Source organism: Aulonocara stuartgranti (assembly GCF_965226115.1).
Source record: "Aulonocara stuartgranti genome assembly, chromosome: 12".
Taxonomy (NCBI): domain Eukaryota; kingdom Metazoa; phylum Chordata; class Actinopteri; order Cichliformes; family Cichlidae; genus Aulonocara; species Aulonocara stuartgranti.
In genome coordinates, this window is record NC_138948.1 from 35,701,874 (window position 1) to 35,723,310 (window position 21,437).

Consider the following 21,437-nt stretch of genomic DNA (forward strand, 5'->3'; position numbering starts at 1 on the left):
CTGCTCTAAACACCATCTCAGACAAAAGGATCAGTGAACTCATGGAGTGCTGAGAAGTTCATCAGCTGTCCATATGTCCCTCCACTATTAGCAAGTACACAGTGACGTAATGAGTCTTAGACTGGCGGTCAGACTTTAGTGACATGAGATGAATGTGTCGTGGATATGACGGACTTAAAGCTTCTCTAACTTTTCATTGGTTTGTGCATCCAAGCAATGACAAAACTCTTCACTGTCTTTCTGCACTTTATACATTACAGTAACCTGTGAATTATGATGGATCATGAGCCAGCTGAGCTACGTCACTGACGTTCTGGTTTTACTCTTGGCTCGGTATGACAAAGAGAACAGATCTCATTACAGTCATCTCGATCACAGCTATGTGAAGACAGAAGCCCCACCCACCTGCTGTCTGAATATCTGTTTGCGAGGGGCAGCCAATCAGAAGACAGTTGCCTTTCATCAAGGCAATCTAAAACTGCTTGTTTCAGATGGTAAATAAAGCTCGTGTCATTATCTCATGAGTCTTGGCTGTATCAAAGCTCATTATGAGATATATAAGGCTTTGAGCTGTAAATCAAGCAAAGCCACTCTATAAAGGCCATTACACACCAAATGTGTTACAACACGATGCATTTTGTGAAAAATTCATCCTTAGAAAAACAAAAAAAAACAAAAAAAAAAAAAAAATGTAAAAAATGAGAAGGGAGAGAAATGATTTGAGAGTCAACTGACCAGGAACAGTGTCTGTGTATATTCAGTAACTGTGCACAATTTGGGTTACAAGCTCTTTTGCCAAATGCAAAAAAAAAAAAAAAGCAATAACTGCCACAAATTCATTCAGCATTTGGTGTGAACGGCCGCATTAAAGAACAGGCGAGTCCTAAAAATATTCCACCTGACATTTTCCACAGTGTGACGCACCCAAGACCAAAAGTGAAATGAAAATAGAAGCTGATTTGTAGAGTTGAACTAATTTTGCCGTTTATATAATGTTGTAGTTTACACATTCACCCAACAAGAGCCCCGGTCTGATCCCAGGAGGAGATCTGAATTCCTTCGGGGTTGTGTCAGGAAGGCCATCCCACACAGAAGAAATATAATCTTCTAAATCAAAGACACAGCAGCTGAAAGTAACGTTGAGGAAACAAAGGGAAATCTGTGCGTTTAAAATAGTCCATGAAAGCCACGTGCTAATAATTTATCATTTTTATTTCATATTTGAATATAAATCTCTGTCAAATGAAAATACCTAAATGATAGACAAAAATCATACATATTTACAGAATTTATAAAAAAAACAAACAATTTGTGTTGACTTGATTTCAGGGATTTGTCAGACTCCGTGATTACCATTCATTTACATACTCTTCAAATTCAAAAGAAAAACAGGACCAGTAAAGTTTTTCTGTGTTGCTAAAGTTCAAGACGTACAGTTCAGGCGGCTTTTTGTAATACAGTGTTCCTACACAAACAACCCAATGATCTGACTGCTTATTGAAGTGCACATTTGGATAGAAAGAAAAAAAACAAAACAAAAAACAAACTAATGAAATCCACTAATTTAATATTTGGCCTGTGGAAGATGGCATTATGGTATAGATGCTGTAACAGAATAATCCCAACCCCAATGTGAGGACTCAAAGAAGCTGCCATTGGGAGTCAAACTGCATGACTCAGTAACAGTATGGCGAAACAGGTTACAGGTGAACACATGAGAAGAAAGAAAAAAAAAAAAAGTACAAGATGTAATGCTAAAACGGAAAAGACACAAAAAAATTAACTCAACCTGGAGTAGATTTTAGTCTTTTTGGCAAGTTTTGCAGGACAAACAGGATTGACAAAACAGACACATGATTGTGCATCCTGTGTAACTGCATCCACTGTGCCGTTACACAGGATGCTGACACTTTTTAGGACGGACACTTGCAGACAGAGTCGCACACTGCCCACTCGCCATCACATTAAATACCTCAAACGCTGCCAGATGGAAAATGTTTCACAACTGTATTCTGTACCAGAAGCTTTCACCTTCTAGTAACATCCAACTGACAAAAAAATAAAAAAAATAAAAAATAAGAGAGGTAGGTGACCTTTTAAAAAAAAAAAAAAAAAAAAATATTGCTGGCATCCAGTGTTTCAGACAGTTTAAAATGACTCAACACTATGCAGAGGGCAGAATACTGTGCATCTGTGAAACACACCTCACTCACTCCAACATAAAGAAATGTAACCTAAACAGGCGGCATTAGCCAGCTGCAGTTTGACCAGTGGTGATGTGTGGCAGTCTGGTGTTGAGCTACTACAAAGATAACAACTTAAGAGAAATTGGCAACACAATTTAAAACAAAAACGCATCACATAAAGCACTTTGACACCAGTCTACAGCCTGTATCATATGTACCTCTCCTGTGAATAAATCACACTACCTCGGGCTTCACATCACTTCTTACTGAAACAAAACGCTGGTCTATGAACTCAAATAAGGCTTCCAAGGGTCCAGCTTGGAATCAATGTGCGAACAAGAACCCTCAAACGCCAAAGTCGATTCTTGTTTTATCATAAAATGGGCTTTAAATATCTGTCAGAAGCAAAGAGAGGGTTTGCGTTAAACTCATTATCACATGACTGATGGCAGTTATTGCGTGGACATCGGTGAAATAAAGGGTGACATGAAATGTTAGCATTTCAAAGAAACTGTCAACACATTTATGGAACGACATACAGGAGATGACGATTATCAGCTAAGGGTGATTGATTCATTTCCATGCTGCTGTCACACGAGGGACGCAGGCCCAACATACACATTTACACGTTTGTTTTTTTTTTAATTATTTAAAAACTACCTTCACCATCTGCATTCAAATTATCTGTGCAACCAAACCAAAGGCAGGTGCGATAATTAATTTATGCCTGATTGATTAAAAAGAGCTTGTGCGCTCTCAAACTGTAAAACATAACTATTCATTTCTCAGACATTCAGTGGTTCCTACCTACTACACAAACTCAGAAATCAAACATGAAATGCTCTTCTGTTAAAAGAAAAAGACAGAAAGAAAGAAAAGCGTGCCATGCAGAGAAGCAAAAGGCCGAAGCAGGTCGGCCACGCAAGGTTTTGTGTAGGAGTCTGGGGAGAAGGAGAAAACCATCAAGAGATCAGCTATGCAGAGTAAAAAATAAAATAAAATAAACGTCTTGATGCATCCTCAATCATCCAGGAAAGTAAATCTCCAAAAGTTGATTCTGTTCATCTGGACTTTGCTACGGCCAGATGAACAGAATCAACTTTTGGAGAAAGTAAAATAAAAAAATAAAAACTTCTCTCCCAGTCAGGCAACACCCTACCTAATGCAGAAGTGCCCAGATCAACAGCCTCCGAGGAACATTCATGGCTCCAAACTTTCAACAACACTACAGGAAACAACTGCAGCAGGTCACGCCAACAGTGGAGATTTAAAAACAAAAACAGGTTGAGGATATCCAAACGCCTCCTCTTCCTCCACGTGCTGCCTCTGTCAGCTTGGCTTCCTGTGGGAGCCCGTGAAGCACCTCTGCGGTGATGTTTCAGACCTTTCGGCTGGGCTGCACAGCTACAACATGGCTGTGCTCTCTGGGGTACAGTTGAGATGTGTCGATGTGCTGCTTCCCCCAGGGGACTTGAGGCCTTTGGTTGCCCCTCCTAATGTTGAGCCCTGGCCCCTGGAACCCATGATCACCCCTGAGCCGTGGTGGCTCTGCTGCAAGCCTGCCATCATGGTCTCACTGGTGACTGTGCCAAACTCATAGGTGAAGGTCCCGTAGAAAACCAGGATGTCCACCGTGAAGACCCACTCGCAGATGGCTGCGGCGTGCTGCAGGGTAAAGCTCTCGTGAATGAAGAAGATGCCGCCTTGGAGGACAAGTTAAGGATGACAAACGGCTCTTGTAGAGAGAACAGAGCATAACCTCACTGAAGCAGACAGAACATTCAAATCTCTACCAAACAGATGGACTTAAAGTATTAAATGATTGGTGTCTTCATTTTTTCTTCACCCACAGTAGGCTTACTTATAATGACCAATGTTCCCTCCAATATTTCATGTATCTGAGTGAACACACAAACTCCCTGAGCGTCCCTTGGACCACTGTGAGCAACAGCACACGTGTGCACTGTGGTCACGCCAGCATCGAATCAAAGTTACATGGTTTATTAAAATAATCAAATTACAGCATTTACACTTATGTTAGACAACTTTATTTAACTGCTTTAGCCCACTTACAATGAAATAAAAAAAAAAAAAAAATCTTGTTCATGACCTGTGTAGGATGTTAACACTATTGGAAGTAAAAATAACTTTAACTCCAATTTTGAAAACAACAAAATTTTTTTTAAATAAAACTCTTGACTTGTATTATGAGTCTGTGGTCTGGGAGAGAGTCCTGTAACTCTGTCTGCAAAATACAGCATATAAAGACCAATGATGGGCAATTAATTATATAGTTACTTCTTCAAAAAAGTAACTGAGTTATGCAAACAAAGTTTTTTGCAGCTGTTTACCTAAAAATGCAGCCAAGGCGTTTTTTTGTTTTTTTTTTAAATAAACATTTTAAACTATTTACAGAACAATCAGCTGTTCTGCATTAAATTTGATGCCACACAAATTATTTGTGCCGCTGCAAAAAATAATTTCTGTCCACTATGAGATGAAGGAGAACAACAGCCTGATACCTGCAGGCCTGACAACAGGAGATGTATCACTGCTGTAACACCTGTAACATTCAGCAGTCGCCTCATTGTTCTGACACACAACAAAACTAATGACTACACTCACACTAACTACACACTAACTACACACTAACTACACCTAAACTTCGCAAATCTCTCACATCTCAAAACACGCCGTCACTCCTAAAACTTCCCCCCTTCCTAAACAACTAAATGCTATGTTGCTATATCGTTTTTTGATTGGTCGACACGGTACATTTTTCCACCAATAGGAAAGGGTGGGGTTTTTTTGGTGTTTTTGCTCACAGGCTTTTGAGCGTTTTCCTTATAAAACGCAGTTTTTACCGTTTCTTCCCACAGTAAATATAAACAACGACAGTATTCAGGAAGAAAAACAAACATTGCAGATATTTTTATCATAACTCTGGTTTTACACAGAGTTAAAAACTGTTATAAAGTCCACACTTTTTCCGTCAATTGTTCCGTCTGTCCTGCTCCAATGGTTGTGCACGTTGTCATTAACGTGGCTTCACTCCACATCAGCCACGCCGCTTTGCTAGCTAAAACACCGGTGTCGGCACATAAGGACGCTGTCATAGCCTGTCAGCCACGTTGATTAGCTGCGTGTATACGAATGTGAATCACATTATTGGCTGGACTATGGGATAAGGTGGCATCTTCTAATCCAGTCGTTCCCATTTTTTTTTTTTGCCAGGCCCCCCCGTTGTTTTACAAGAAAAATATTCGCCCCCCCCCCTCCCGGCGCGCGCACATGCACGTGCAAACACATCCTTTAACCACACACCCATATTTTGCTCCATTGCAGTTTATTTCACATCTCAAACATTTAGTAAACAATTAACTAAATACAAGTAATCTGCAATAAATTACAGGTAGTAAGAAAATAAACTCTTTCACGCTACGTCCGCACCTACACGGGTATTTTGCAAACGCAGCTGTTTCTATGTGTTTGGACCTTTCGTCCACATGTAAACGGCGTTTCGAATCACCGAAAACAGATTTTTTTTTAAACTAATTTTTTGCGTTTAGTGTGGACGAGGAATACAGAGTTGGTCAGGCAACGTCAAAGGTATGAGCCTTTTTCACGTTGCGCTGTGCGCCATGTTATTGTTTACATGAGATGAATTGCAGAATGGCAGATAGTCAGATTAACAGTATTTTGTCTCTATCTGCAGGTTTACACGCTTACATACACACATGCAGTTAATGTCCCTCTGTTTACAAAGGCAGAGGCGTCACGGTGTAATTATTTTTCGTGTAGTTGTTTTTTTCCTGTGTAATAATGTTCAACATTGCTATCAATACATTTTTCAAAAAATGTCTCTCTGTGCAAAATGGGTTTAAAAACATAAACAACTGGGATACTGTTTGTCCGTGATTTGGAGAGCCCAGCGCTGCTCCCAATGAAGGGAAAACCTACCGCGGCACTTGTGCAGGTGAAGCCAAAGGGCAGATTTGCTTCACCATACTTTCTAGTCTTTGGCTTTGAATGAAGTTGGTTTGGAAACATATTCAGCGATGCTTCATCTCCTGATTTGCATTTGTGTGGGCGCCCCGTCAAAAACCTGTCCATTATGCTAGCAGTGTCCAAGCGGGTTTTTTTTGTTTTGTTTTTTCCTTTTCATACCGCGCCCCCCCTGCAATGGCTCTGCGCCCCCATACTTTGGGAAGGTCTGTTCTAATCCCATACGGGAGCAGCCGGTCACTTACTGACTAAACAATTCTGTTTTGCAGTGTCAAAGTTTTAATTTTAATTCAGGTTAGATTTTTTTTTTTCTGTGCGCAGAGACCGTGCCAGCAGTGCGCACACGTGCAGCTTAGAGGATTGATGAGGACGGAGCTGAACGGTTCTAATTTCTGTTGCCAATCAGCCAATGAGTAGGCAGGTAGGCAGTTTGACATCAAAGGCTATTTTTCTTATTTAGTTCATAGATTGTTCCTGTCCCAGGTGAGGTGGCGAGAAAAGCAGGTTACACCCTGCTCAGGTCACCACGAGGTCCAACTGGAGCAAGAGCATCCATGGAGCACACAAAGGCCTCGTCTAAGTTTGAACCCAGGACGGTCTTACTGTAAGGCACAGAGCCACCATGCCTTTAAATGACAAAATCATCAGTGTGGCTTTAAAGGAACTGAAAAAAAGCTTATAAGAGCTGGAACCACATTCATACGTTTATCTGCATAATAACAAGGATCTCACTCCAGTAAGGAAAGGATACTGAAGACGAGGGAGATCATGGCTCCCAGTGCCAGAGCCACTCGGAAATGAGCCATCCAGTAGTCGAGGGCCGTGACAGCCAGACGGTAGGTCAACACACACTGCAGGCACACAAACAGCAGCCCTGCTGGAAAGGCCACACCCGCTCCCACATAGTGAAGAGATTTGGCATGATCAACCTGTCAGATGGAAACAATGTCAGAAGAGCCGTTTGAACTGTGACATCCACGAGGTCTTCACTTATTGTGATCAGCATCACTATAAAATGAAAATAAAAATAGAATGCAATGATTTGCAAGTCTCATAAGCTCATTTTATTCACAACACTGAAACATCAAATGTTTAAACTGAGAAAATGTATCATTTTAGAAATTAAGGTCATTTTAAATTTGATGGCAGCAACATGTGAGTAAACACATAGCCGTCTTCTCTGGCTAAAGATGATATAAAATTGACCCTGGTAACAAAAAATGCTCTGTGGTCAGACAAACTGACGACAATCCAGCTTATCAGCAGCACTCAGTTCAAAAGTCTGCATCTAGATTGTATTGAGGCACATCAGTGCCTGTGAAATAAACAGCTTGTACAAACAGAAAGATCCCATCAATACTGAATGATATGTACACTGGTTTTAGAGAAACTTATCCTCCCATTCAGGCGATGGCTTTTGTTTTGTTTATTTTAAAAGAGAAGGCCATGCAAATTTGAGCGGAGACTGTTAAACCACCGACTGCAGCCATTTTTACATGAGAACAGAAGAATGTAGGTGCTGAACTGGCCTGCTTGCAGTCCAGACCCTTCAACTAAAAAGCATCCGACGGATCATGAAACAGAAGAAAAATCTATTTCAGACAAGAATGAGAGAATACTGCTGTTCAAGTTCAGCAGCTGCTCTCCTCGGTTCTCAGATATTTACAGACTATCGTGGAAAAACACGAGGGCGCTTTTGTGCGCCACATTCAAATGAGCAAATATGGGGTTTTTTCTTAAAAGTGGTACATTTTCTCATTTTAAACATTAGATGGGTTTCTATTGTGAATAAAAACAGGTTTATGATATCTGCCAATCATTATATTCCTTTCTTTACTTACCTGAAAGTTGCCCACCATGACAAGACCAATGGCATTGGTGCAGCCAGACACCAGAGCGCTGGTGTTGACCCAGCATCTGTGGCTGTGTTCGATCACTTGGGCGTAGCGCAAAAAGCACACCATCACAACTGTTGGAAACAAATTTAACAAGTATTAATAATCTATAATCTTTTTGATTTGAAATTGGAACGAAGCGGTCTTAGTATGAAAAGTATGCTTTTGTTTTCCTAATTTTTTAGAATAAACTTGAACGCCTGAGATTTGGACACTCGCTGTTCTGCATCATGAGAAAGGCAGCTGGGAAGTAGCTTCACGCATTCTTCCAAAGGTTAGACTATGTGATTCATGTAACTGCTGCCCTAGACAGGATGCTGGCTTTCAAATACTGACATCTCTGCTTGCATAAGGGTCAATTTTCTCAGCAGGCTTAAAAACCCAGGTTGCAAGTCAGTAAAACAGAGCCCAACATCACAAGCTACCAACAGGAAGGAATTGGAGGGTCTAAAACGGCTTCTGGTCTACTGAGGAATTGCAGAAATGCATTATTTACTAAAAATGCAAGGAAACAAAATAAAACCATGACAGCTGGAATATAAAGGAAAGACATATGAGAAGTAAAGGTGACGTGAATAATGAAGTAGAGCTGCAGGAGAGAAGCAATCAAGCAGCTGTGGGAAAACTGGGACAGAAGTGAGTGGTGATAAAACGAGAGAGGGGGAGGAGAAGGAATGGAGGAAAGCCACAGAAGGTGAATGAAGGGGAAGGGACAGAGGGGGAAGGAAAGCTGTATTCATTATTGATTAGAGAGCACAGGCTATTTCCAGCCCCTGCATAACTCTTGTGGCTAACGTCTGTGCCTGTGGGAAACTGTGGAGAATTAATAAAATATACAGAGTGGACTGTGGAGACAGTGTTGAGATGAAAGGTGTCTACTGCCTAATTTTGTTTAACAAACAGAAGCCAACAGGCTTTTCACTCAAGTGTTGGTAATGAATATAAAGACAGATTAGAGATTTAACCAGTCCACCTTTTATTCCTTATGAAATGACCCCACACCTTTCTTCTGTGTGTCATTTAAGATGCTCTTAAATGTTTTAAGACACTAAAGACTAAAAAAATAAAATAAAAAAAATACACCAAGTCATACTTTGGTAATCAATTACAGAGGGTATCATTCTTGCTAGTCGAATAAGTTTGATGTTCTTACAGATGATTATCTCAGTTTAACATTAAGACTTGAAACAGAAAGTAGCTTAAAATGATTATGTAATCATTACAACAACAAAAAAAGGAAGTGTTAAAATGTCAACTGGTAGTTTTACAGGAAGTAAAACTTGGGTACATTCGCTTCCTGGTGTCTTCAATTGGTGATACATTGGCTAACACTAGTACATAAACACTAAAACCCTGTCGTTGGGTGTTGCTAAAACTTAACATAACAATAGAACATAAAACATAATGAGGAACAGATTTTCCCCATTGTTTACAGACTACATGTCACACTCAGCCAACTCACTGCAAGCTACATCGACATCTATTCACACTGTAAAGATATGCATGCATACTGCGTTTAGTTAGGCTTACCCATGAAGGCTCCAACATTGCCTATCAGGCTGAACAGACAGCTTTCAGGAGGGTAGGAGCCACATTTACTGTGAAGACAAGATATAGACAGTATTTACAAAGACACACACACACACACACACACACACACACACACACACACACACCAAAAATTACATAAATTATTCTAATTTCTGAAACGCCAAAGATGGCAGCTGTCCTGCCTCTACCCTTAAAGAGCAAATCAACAATGTAATGAACTGAAAAACATGAGTTAATCATGTTGTTGCAGTGTCACATACTGAGATTCAAAACTAAACCGTTCTCAAACCACTCGATATACTAAAAACATGGAAAAGTGTACTTATTGTTTTTTGTTAACTGCATCCATTTGTTCAATGATCTGGTGTGAGAAGGAGGAAACACTGTCTTAAGCAGTTATTTATAAGACTAGCCATGGCCCCTTCCCCATTCATTTAGATAGGATCTTTAAGATAAATGCCCAAATAACTTCCCTGAGGTGATGACAAGATGGCTGCTGAATAGTGAGACTTACTTTAAAAGGACTACGCATGTATTTTACCTGACACTGTTTAACAGTATGCTTCTGCCAAGGGAAGCTTCTCTAATAAATTCAAGTATGACACCAAATGTCGGCTTACACGGCCTGAAACTTAGATGAGAAATCATCTAAACGTACGGACTGCAAAAACTTGTTTGGAGTGATTAGTTTTTACAAGAGCGCTATTGTACTCGCCTGTGATAAGTGGCGTATTTGCAAATTAAACAAATGCAATTTATGCAAAACGATGACATAACAAGATGATAATTCATGCTTCGAGGCCTTTGCTAACACAAAATAGCTTTTGTACTCTGAAACAAAGACATTAAGTGTAGCAAAGGGACCTGATGAGGGGGATGTCCTGGATGGTGCAGCATGACTTCGGGAAGCCTGGCCGGGGCAGCTCTTCTATGCATGTTACATTGTAAGACCTGTAGGAGTGACACAAAAAGCTCTGTTTATTCCCTGCTCATAGCTATGGAGTTAGCTCTGGTTTATTTTTGTAACCCATTAGATATTTTAGCCCATTTCATCACCTTCATAGAAGAAAAATCACATACCAGTTCTCCACAGGACACACATGGTGATTCATCACAGCCATGGCATACCTGTAGAGTAAAAAACCCACCATAATTTAAAGAAAGAAACAAATCCCCAATGACAAAAGCCCATTTGCTCCGTCCTTTCCCACAAACCCTTCAATTAATCGACCCATCATGTAACACATTTAAATGTGACAGCATACAAGACCCAGGCACTGTGACTCACACTATCCATATTCCTGTGATGGAGAAGGCAGACAAGCTGACAGGTAGTACAATCCAGGCAGTCATTGGGCTGGCAGTGAGCAACCTTTGTCCCAAGCATGGGGTGAGAGGGCGACTTTGGGCTGGAGCGGCAACGGATCAGGTTGGGGGTGGGTGGGGTGTGGGGGCACTAACACACAGGGAGACACACGGGGGAAAGGGGGGCATGAGAGGGCAAAAGGGGGAATGGCACAGCTCTTCTGCTCCACACGTTCCTGCAAACAGCAGCAACCCTAAAGAAGGTGAGGAGTAGAAGGACAATTTTATTAAACAGATGAAGCATTCAGATAGATTTTTTACAGACACATCTTCAGTGTTATATCATCTGGAAAAATCTTGCCTTGGCATGCATATCACAGAAAAAAAAAAGCTCAGTTCCCTCACATGCTCTGTTAATGGTTGCATTTTAAGACATAAATGCAAGCGGCCAACTGTTAAGCACATACACACTGTGCTTGTGTGGCACGAGGGACAAAATAAGCAGTGACTGTGCGTACTCTTATAGTAACTTGAAGGTCCCCAGCATGCTGATAAGAAAGAAAAAAAAAAAGACAAAACAAAACAAACAAAACAAAGGAGGATGGCCAGCCTATCAAACTCTTTTAGGGACTCTTAGATTCTTGATGAACCTCAGCGCAAAATAAAGTTTACATGCAAGACTGTTCCATTTACAGTAAACAAAACACACATTCAGCAATAAAACCTCACTGCATTCACTAAATATCTTCCGTAAGACTGCCCTATGTCACCATTACCAATGTCCATTTGTAACGGCATCTGTTCCCCACATGACGCAAAAACTGACTGCACCTCTAGAAAAGAAATGAGCAGCAACATGAAGCTGTTAAACTGTCTGGGAAAGGTGTACCCTTTTGAGAATGTAGACTTGGTCAAGGTCAGCTGTGTGGTGGAGGAAAGCATGCCCCAACACAGATGTGTATCACTTTACACAGGGTACAGTTACAAGTGTGCCCTTAGCTCAGAGGGACTATACAGTGGCATTAGATGGAGTAGAAGCTCTTGTACCCAAAGAAGGGTTGAACCCACAAATGAAGCAGTGTTAAAATTATTGTTCTTTTTCTACTATGCAATGTAACAACAACAACAACAACAATAATAAAACTTCCCACAGTGACTACACCCTACCATTTGCAATTACAAAACTCTACAACTTAAAAAAATAAATTAAAAAAAATCCCAAATCACTCATTTAGGTTTCCTATCTTTTAGCATTTGCCAAACACAACTTGCCTGTTTGTTTGACGAGACCAATTAGCTTCACAACATACATACTTACTCATACAAGTAATTTTAATTATGAAAAACTACTAAAAGTTAGCATTTATAAATGTAACATCGTAAAATATGCTGTAATGAAGAGGATGACTGGCCTTTTATTATTCTTACCTCGCCTCTACGGAGAAGGACTTTAGCATACTGAACAGAACCGTCTATGTAAAGGAAATGCCCCCCTTACCGCCCGCAGCCACTCACAGCAAATATTCGCCACTGTACTTATAAAAGGCAAAATACAACCGTGACAGTATGTTTTTTGCGAACAGCCAACAACACTAACTTTTCCACTGTCTACTCCGGCCAACCAAAGGCAGTAAGATCCCGGAGCACGGCAGCCTTCTTTGCGAACCGCGGAAATCCAACCGTTAGCCTCGCTAGCTTCAGCCTAGCTAGCTAGTTAGCTCGCACTTTACCAGTTCGTTTGACTTGACACCTGCACGCATCTCGGTTTCCGCTAACCCCAGCGATAAGCTCCGAAACAAGAAAAAATTAAAGACTGAGAACATCTGTGGTAACTGGACAGCTATAGTGCAAAAATTAGTTTACACCTACCTTCCACCTGCTATGCCCACCACAGACCTCAACAACCTTGGTTTCCCTTTAAAAAAACAGCGTTTTCTTAGCAAACGAGGTAATTGCTTAAATAAGTTCCGGTTGGGCGTTTCAAAATAATATATAGTGGCCGTTGCTGTTAGAGTTTCCTTAAGAATAAATAAATTATCAAATAATTTAGTTTATCTTTATAACAATAACTATTTCATTGGTAATAAAATACAGAAGATGCTCTGCACCGCTAAGAAAATAAAAAATATATATATATAAATCACCACCTCCGTTTAATGCACATCTCCTCAGTTTGCCAATCAAGCCCGGAAGTCACACCTTTGGGGCCAGCCGACAGAAACCTTTTTACATGTAAGCCGATTTTGCATAAAAATATTAATTAGACCTTCAGTCTTCATTTTTTTTGTCTGCATATTGGAAATAAAACACTTTTATTTTCTTACAATCATATAATCTTTTATTGTAGTGTAACTAACTTGACAGAGCTCACAGTGCTGTCAGGCCCCACTGTGCGACCCCGCTGTAGTTTTTGGTGAGGTGGTTAAGTAACAAACGTGATTTGAATGTGTTCAGAAACGTAAGCTGATCAAAATTTATGTGTGCTTTGTTTCTAAAATAATATTGACTCATTGTAGTTTCTTCTTCTTCTCTTTTTCAAAGTTTCTACCACAAGAACTCATCTCTAACAAGTGATGGATTTGGCCATAGGGGAAAAGGGAATACCATAAATGATGAGTTGCCAGCCTGATACAGAACAAGCTGAAACTTAAGCACATAAATGGTGTTCAACCTACATGTCAGGACAGCCCTCCAATAATCAGTCAACAACCCTGGCAATATAAGAGCAGTGTAATTCACTTGTGTGTCTCAGCAGCGAAAGCACACGTGTAATTAATAAGTAGAATTAGCTCTGACAAGCTGTCTCAAGAAGATGGAAGTAGTATTTTGAGGAGCTGATGAATGAAGAAAATTCATCAGAGGACAGATGGAGAAAAATGAGTGAATCAGGAAGTTTCACACATGTCAAGACAAAGCAGTTGGTCCACACGACATATCTGTGGAGATAGTGAGATGCCCAGGAGTGAGGGCAGTGGACTTTTTACCTCAGTCTTGGAGAGTGAGAGGATGCCTGAGGAATGCACAAGTTAACCATTATTTTCCTGTGATTGCATTTGAGTATCACTGATAATCTAATCTATTCCTAATCGGTATCTACTCAGTATTTTTTACTGACGAACACAGAAAAGTGGTGTTACTAATAACATTACTGATGACTTGATTCTGTCACACACAAGCAATCAGATCTCAAAGTCGAAGCGCCATTAATTTGATTATTCTGTTTCCTATTGTGATGTGTTAAATTGTCTCTGAAAATGATGTATTGTTGGGAATCATTGCAATAATTCTTTCAAGGCTTCAAACCAGAAAATAAAAATATCTGAAATATCTCCAAAGCTACTTCATGAATACTAGAGGTAAAATAACCTGTGCACAGCAGAAGCGGGAGAAGCCAGTCATCTAAATGTAAAAAATAAAAATTCTTAGTAAAAAGCAACATTTAGCAGAGCACTCTGCCCCCTTCCCCCATACTACACAATGTAAAACAGATAAATAAATATTTTGATGGGGTTTTGTTGTTGTTCCGTTTTGTTTTCTTTTTTATTTGAGGCAGCAACAAAATCTAACTCTTTTTAACAAACTGGAATATGAACATGTGTACAATTCACACATGCAAGTGAGAAAATAAGATTAGGTTGTTGTACCTCACTGTACCTAAAAAAAATATTGACACCAAAACTGACACTGCGAAAAAGGTATACCATAAAGTATAATCTGCTGTGGAGTTTGCAGATTGCAAAGTTGTTCACTTTGAAATTATGTAATAACACCTTCAAAGGTCAAACGCCAGCATTTACTGTGGCTGAACAATCTGTGTTTGAATTTAAATAACAAGGAATGTATATGACCGGAGGCTTTAAAAAAGCTACAGGGCAGATTAAAACCTGCATTCTTGCTCTGCTAAACAGCTTTAAAGGGACTAAATATGATCTTGTGGACATTTGTGATTGACAACAAAGCATAGGCTTTGGGGTGTGGGGGGTCATATTAATCCCCAGATTTGCAAGTAAAAAGTTGTTTTGTTTTAGCATCTTGTATCATGAACTGGATCAATAGGGAGATTCAGCTGTAAATGAAAAGTACAAAGAAGTATGACCGATTATGTTTGCTAGCTATGTTTGTCACTATGTTGGACAACTTTAATTTAAATTCTTTCCATTTAAATCCTTTTGGATCTTTATCACATTTATTCTGAAATATTAAATTCTATGACAATCCATCATTTTTAATCACCACATTGTAAGTTAGAAATTTCAGCAATACTGTAAAAGAGGACTCACTACGGCCACACGTGATATTTACAGGAAAGACATTTGGATTTATTCAGCAGACAGTTGCATAAATGGTTTTGTGATAAAATCACTGAAAGATATATATATATATATATCAGAATCAGAATCAGAATCAGAAAGGGTTTTATTGCCAAATGTTGAGCGGGTTTACAACATTAGGAAATTGCTGCGGTGCTTCAGTGCAAACATACTGTCATAAATTACGCTTAAATAGACATGAAAATAAAAATGAGAATAAGAATTAAAAGTGCTAAGTAGATAGATATATACATGATATATACATGAGTGCAGGTGGTGATCAGTGCCAAACATGGAATGATGCAGTGAACACAGCGTAGGGTCATGTGTTAGTGGTGGGAACAGTCATACGGTTATTGTTCATGTGTCCAACAGCAGAGGGGAAGAAACTGTTCTTATGGCGAGAGGTTCTGGTGCGAATGGACCGGAGCCTCCTGCCTAATAACAGATATGATTCAATGCAGAGAGGTCTGTTAATACATAGTGAGTGAGAAAGGTGACTGGAAAGGAAAAACTCAATGCATCATGGGAATCCCCCGGCAGCCTACGTCTATTGCAGCATAACTAAGGGAGGATTCAGGGTCACCTGGTCCAGCCCTAACTATATGCTTTAGCAAAAAGGAAAGTTTTAAGCCTAATCTTAAAAGTAGAGATAGTGTCTGTCTCCCGAATCCAAACTGGAAGCTGGTTCCACAGAAGAGGGGCCTGAAAACTGAAGGCTCTGCCTCCCATTCTACTTTTAAATACTCTAGGAACAACAAGTAGGCCTGCAGAGCGAGAGCGAAGTGCTCTAATAGGGTGATATGGTACTACAAGGTCATTAAGATAAGATGGGGCCTGATTATTTAAGACCTTGTATGTGAGGAGCAGGATTTTGAATTCAATTCTGGGCGATCGTGGCTCAAGAGTTGGGCGTTCGCCTTGTAATCAGAAGGTTGCCGGTTCGAGCCCCGGCTTGGACAGTCTTGGTCGTTGTGTCCTTGGGCAAGACACTTCACCAGTTGCCTACTGGTGGTGGTCAGAGGGCCCGGTGGCGCCAGTGTCCGGCAGCCTCGCCTCTGTCAGTGCGCCCCAGGGTGGCTGTGGCTACAATGTAGCTGCCATCACCAGTGTGTGAATGGGTGGATGACTGGATATGTAAAGCGCTTTGGGGTCCTTAGGGACTAGTAAAGCGCTATATAAATACAGGCCATTTACCATTTAACAGGAAGCCAATGAAGGGAAGCCAAAACAGGAGAAATCTGCTCTCTCTTTCTAGTCCCTGTCAGGACTCTTGCTGCAGCATTTTGGATTAGCTGAAGGCTTTTCAGTGCGTTTTTTGGACTTCCTGATAATAATGAATTACAGTAGTCCAGCCTGGAAGTAATAAATGCATGAACTAGTTTTTCAGCGTCACTCTGAGACAGGATATTTCTAATTTTAGAGATGTTGCGCAAATGGAAGAACGCAGTCTTACATATTTGTTTAATATGTGCGTTGAAGGACATGTCCGGGTCAAAAATGACTCCAAGGTTCCTCACAGCGTTACTGGAGGCCAAGGTAATGCCATCCAGAGTAAGAATCTGGTTAGATACTGTTAGGTATTTTAGTACCATGGTAGCATTTACTGGATATTGTTTTATAGTGACATTATGCAGGAAAACTCTGTCATTCAATAAGGCCCCTTTGTTTTAGTTATTTTTCTCTTTGACCCAAGAATTGATGTGTGAGAATCACAGGCTGGTACAAGGTTGAAATACCACAGAGATCACTCCCTCAGCTACATTAGTTTCTTAATCTTTTAGACGCCTGTTGAAGGCCAAATGGTTTGTTTCAGATTTCACTAATGAAAGAACTCTTTGTTTTGTGCCTTGAAAATATGTCGCTGAGATAATCACAATTGTAGCTGAACTGATACACTACACAAAGGATGCTTCTTCACCCAAGGGCAGGAAGACACTCCCTTATCTTGGTCTGTACTGGTTTAAACTGATAATCTGCTGTCTCATGAATTTTACCCTCTATATAAACTGTTGTACTTGTGAATAAAGTTGAGTCAATTTGGGAAGACAATCTGAAGCAGTCTCTGTTTTCTTGTTCTCCCAAGCTGCTCCCGAGCTCGTACTAACACGCTGAATGGCATGCTTGAATATTGCTTGAGAATATATTTGACTGTGTTACAGACTAAGGGACATTCTCTGCTGATAGGTGAAGGTACATTCTCTGCTGATAGACGTCTCGAAGGAAGTCGATCCACGGATTAGGCCTTGGAAACCGTTTCCTTCAGATACCATATTTCTAAGATTTTCAGGGCCGAGTACAATAACCTCAGTTTTATCTGAATTAAGAAGCAGAACGTTAGCGGCCATCCAGGTCTTTATGTCTTTAAGACATTCCTGCAGTTTAACTCATTGGTGTGTGTTATCTGGCTCCATGGACAGATAGAGCTGGGTGTCATCAGCATAGCAGTGAAAATGTATGCTATGTCTTCTAATGATGCTGCCTAAGGGAAGCATGTATAATGTAAACAGAATTGGTCCTAGCACTGAACCCTGTGGAACTCCATAATTAACCTCAGTGTGTGAAGAGGACTCTCCATTTACATGCACAAACTGGAGTCTATTAGATAGATATGATACAAACCACTGCAGTGCAGTACCTACAGCATGTTCTAATCGCTCTAATAGGATATTATGGTCGACAGTATCGAACGCTGCGCTGAGGTCTAGCAGGACAAGCACAGAGATGAGTCCACTGTCAGAGGCCATAAGAAGATCATTTGTAACCTTCACTAAAGCTGTTTCTGTGCTGTGATGAGCTCTGAAACCTGACTGAAACTCTTCAAATAAACCATTCCTCTGCAGATGATCTGTTAGCTGTTTGACAACTACTCTTTCAAGGATTTTTGATATGAAAGGAAGGTTGGAGATTGGACTATAATTAGCTAAGACTGCTGGGTCTAGAGATGGCTTTTTGAGTAAAGGTTTAACTACAGCCAGCTTGAAGGCCTGTGGTACATAGCTGATTATTAGAGATAGGTTGATCATATTTAAGATTGAAGAATTAATTAATGGCAGGACTTCTTTGAGCAGTTTTGTAGGAATGGGGTCTAAAAGACACGTTGATGGTTTGGAGGAAGTAATTATTGAAGTTAACTGGGGGTGATGGGGGTGTCAGTCAGGATGATGGGGGGGAGTGGAGCTGTGTGCTTCCTGAAGTCCACAATAATCTCCACTGTCTTCTGGGCATTCAGCACCAGGTTGTTGTGGCTGCACCAGGACACCAGACGTTCAACCTCCCTCCTGTAGGCAGACTCATCCCCGTCCGAGATGAGTCCAATAACGGTGGTGTCATCTGCAAACTTGATTCGCTTGACAGACTGGTGGGTGGAGGTGCAGCAGTTAGTATACAGGGAGAAGAGCAGAGGAGAAAGAACACAACCCTGAGGGGAGCCGGTGCTGATGGTCCGGGAGTGACTCGGTCTGTAGGTAGGTAATGTTTGTCACCATGTCAGAGTGAAGGTCATAGTAAAAATTAACCACATTATTTCCTCCTTAAAAGGCAAGAGCTGCCTCTCATTTCTTTATGTTTTGCTGGGAAAATGAGAAAGAGGTGCAGGGATTTATTGAAACATGCAAACACACATCAAAATACAGCAGATAAGACAAAAACAGTTTGTGGAATTCTAGCAAGCTTGAAAGTCAATAATTGGCATGGCCACCTTTATTCTTCAACACAGCCTGAACTCTCCTGTGAAAGCTTTCTTATAGTTTCTTTAAGTACTCTTTAGGGCTAGTTCTCCAGGCTTCTTAAAGGATATTAGAAATGTTTTTCCTTGGATGTTGGTTGCCTTTTGTTCTCTTCTTTCTCAAGATGATCCTATCACAATGATCTCAGTCTCAAATCACGGCAGAGCTGTGTTTTACAGATTCCTGTTGACACTCACCGTTGTACCTCTCTGCTGAACTGCACTGTACATACTGACAACAATTTGCACCAAGGACATGACTTTCAGATAATGTTAATCAATGCTCAACAAATTATGTGCTATTGCAACAATTTAAAATGAGTTTTCTGTTGAGTTGTCTCGTATGTGTAGACACATTATTGGTTTATCCCTCGAATTGGGTGCCTTTCATATACTTAAGCACACAGCCCCACTCCCCCCATCATCCTGACTGACACCCCCATCACCTCTGTGGACTCATTCCGCTTCCTGGGTACCACCATCACCCAGGACCTGAAGTGGGAGCCCACCATCACCTCCGTCATTAAGAAAGCCCAGCAGAGGATGTACTTCCTGAGGCAGCTGAAGAAATTCAACCTGCCAACACGGACGATGATGCAATTCTACACTGCAATCATCGAGTCCATCCTCACCTCCTCCATCACCGTGTGGTACGCTGGAGCCACTATCAGGGACAAACAGAGACTGCAGCGTGTTGTGCGCTCTGCTGAGAAGGTGATTGGCTGCAGACTCCCATCTCTGCAGGACCTGTACACCTCCAGGACACTGCAGCGTGCAGCTCGGATCTCAGCTGACCCTTCTCACCCTGGACACAGTCTGTTTGACCTGCTCCCCTCAGGCAGGAGGCTCCGGTCCATTCGCACCAGAACCTCTCGCCATAAGAACAGTTTCTTCCCCTCTGCTGTTGGACTCATGAACAATAACCGTATGACTGTTCCCGCCACTAACACATGACCCTACGCTGTGTTCACTGCATCATTCCATGTTTGGCACTGATCACCACCTGCACTCGTGTAAATGGTAAATGGCCTGTATTTATATAGCGCTTTACTAGTCCCTAAGGACCCCAAAGCGCTTTACATATCCAGTCATCCACCCATTCACACATACATTCACACACTGGTGATGGCAGCTACAATGTAGCCACAGCCACCCTGGGGCACACTGACAGAGGCGAGGCTGCTGGACACTGGCGCCACCGGGCCCTCTGACCACCACCAGTAGGCAACGGGTGAAGTGTCTTGCCCAAGGACACAACGACCGAGACTGTCCGAGCCGGGGCTCGAACCGGCAACCTTCTGATTACAAGGCGAACTCCCAACTCTTGAGCCCCTCGTGTATATACCTATCTACTTAGCACTTTTAATTCTTATTCTTATTTTTATTTTCATGTCTATTTAAGCGTAATTTATGACAGTATGTTTGCACTGAAGCACCGCAGCAATTTCCTAATGTTGTAAACCTGCTCAACATTTGGCAATAAAACCAATTCTGATTCTGATTCTGATTCTTAAATGATTCACAGATGTGAAGTGGCTTAACAAACAACAAAAAACATTGTTCTGAAAATGTATCATATGGAAAATGTTCTTTTCCTTTCTCTTCCACTTGATGTGACCCTACAGTTTGCATCGTCATCCCAGTTTACCCCTTGTTCTAATGACACATTATACTAATAAGGCTATCTTAAGTCTGAAAGTGGTATTTAAGTGTCACTGATTTAATGACTTCAGTCCTTAATTGATTTAACCCTCATGTGGTGGCTGGCAGCAGGAAGGTAAATAAAGGGTTGACATACTTTATGGCTCTTGTAATAAGCCAATAGTCTTGCAGAATGCCGTCATTGGTCAGCAGGACAATAATCTGATATCCAATAAGAGGATTCAATGGCAATCAAAGTCATGTTGGAGACACTTGTTTCTTCTGAGTAGAAATTTTCAGCCTGCTATTTGCTTATGTGAATGTGTCACAGCGTTGCTGCTGATGCTTGTCTGCTGCTTTAACATTAAAACCACATGTTTTAATGTTAAGGGCATGCAACCTTGATTCACTTCACTTCTGAGGAACGCCCCCACCCCCCACCCCCTCCCAGTCAGGAAGTAGGCTAATGCTTAAAACCTTTATCCTCTTTTATGTATGCACTAGCCTTCCTTTGTTTCCCTTTGCTATAGGAAACCAATACAAAAACATCTCACAAATAATTTGAAGTGAACTTTTAACAACACTTCTACTAGAAATCTACAGTTTTTCCTGTATTAAAGTAGTGTAGTTTTATTCAGACAGCATGCAAGTAACAAAGGTATACAGTAGTATTTCCCACACATAGCCTTCAGGTATAACTTCTTGAGTAAGGGATTTCAAAACACATTTTATATAAAACGAGATGTATTCTTATTGGTCATCTGTTCAGATATTCTACACAGCCAACATCATGTCACCAGGCAGCTCAGTAGAGGAT

General features: G+C 40.9%; 1 protein-coding gene and 1 long non-coding RNA gene across 5 annotated transcripts; one reads left to right on the forward strand and one right to left on the reverse strand.

Annotated features, from left to right (window-relative positions):
- Nucleotides 1-1,194: 1,194 nt before the first annotated feature.
- LOC309718465 (transmembrane protein 150A-like) lies at nucleotides 1,195-12,900 on the reverse strand. 4 transcript variants are annotated; one of them, XM_082553712.1, is made up of 8 exons: nucleotides 12,812-12,900; nucleotides 10,926-11,196; nucleotides 10,718-10,765; nucleotides 10,502-10,588; nucleotides 9,617-9,684; nucleotides 8,033-8,160; nucleotides 6,943-7,120; nucleotides 1,195-3,889 (listed from the first exon to the last, which is right to left on the reverse strand). In XM_082553712.1, exons 2-8 carry the CDS (start codon nucleotides 10,988-10,990, stop codon nucleotides 3,591-3,593), a joined length of 873 nt encoding a protein of 290 aa, XP_082409838.1. In that variant the 5' UTR covers nucleotides 10,991-11,196; nucleotides 12,812-12,900; the 3' UTR covers nucleotides 1,195-3,590. The 4 variants fall into 4 exon arrangements, with proteins under 4 accessions (XP_082409838.1, XP_082409839.1, XP_082409840.1 ...); XM_082553713.1 differs by lacking the exon at nucleotides 12,812-12,900 and adding an exon at nucleotides 12,540-12,742; XM_082553714.1 differs by lacking the exon at nucleotides 12,812-12,900 and adding an exon at nucleotides 12,371-12,528.
- Nucleotides 12,901-13,157: 257 nt separating this feature from the next.
- Nucleotides 13,158-13,980, forward strand: LOC309718466. The gene is made up of 3 exons (XR_014279981.1): nucleotides 13,158-13,174; nucleotides 13,290-13,355; nucleotides 13,484-13,980. It is a non-coding gene; the product is annotated as an uncharacterized lncRNA (long non-coding RNA).
- The last annotated feature ends 7,457 nt before the right edge of the window (nucleotides 13,981-21,437 follow it).

Coding starts and splice junctions, on each gene's coding strand:
- LOC309718465 (XM_082553712.1), bottom strand. CDS start 10,990: ATGACTGCCTGGATTGTACTACCTGTCAGCTTGTCTGCCTTCTCCATC. Junction 7,121..8,032: donor TCATGGTGGGCAACTTTCAG/GTAAGTAAAGAA, acceptor TCCATCTGACAG/GTTGATCATGCCAAATCTCT. Junction 3,890..6,942: donor CATGATCTCCCTCGTCTTCA/GTATCCTTTCCT, acceptor TTGTCCTCCAAG/GCGGCATCTTCTTCATTCAC.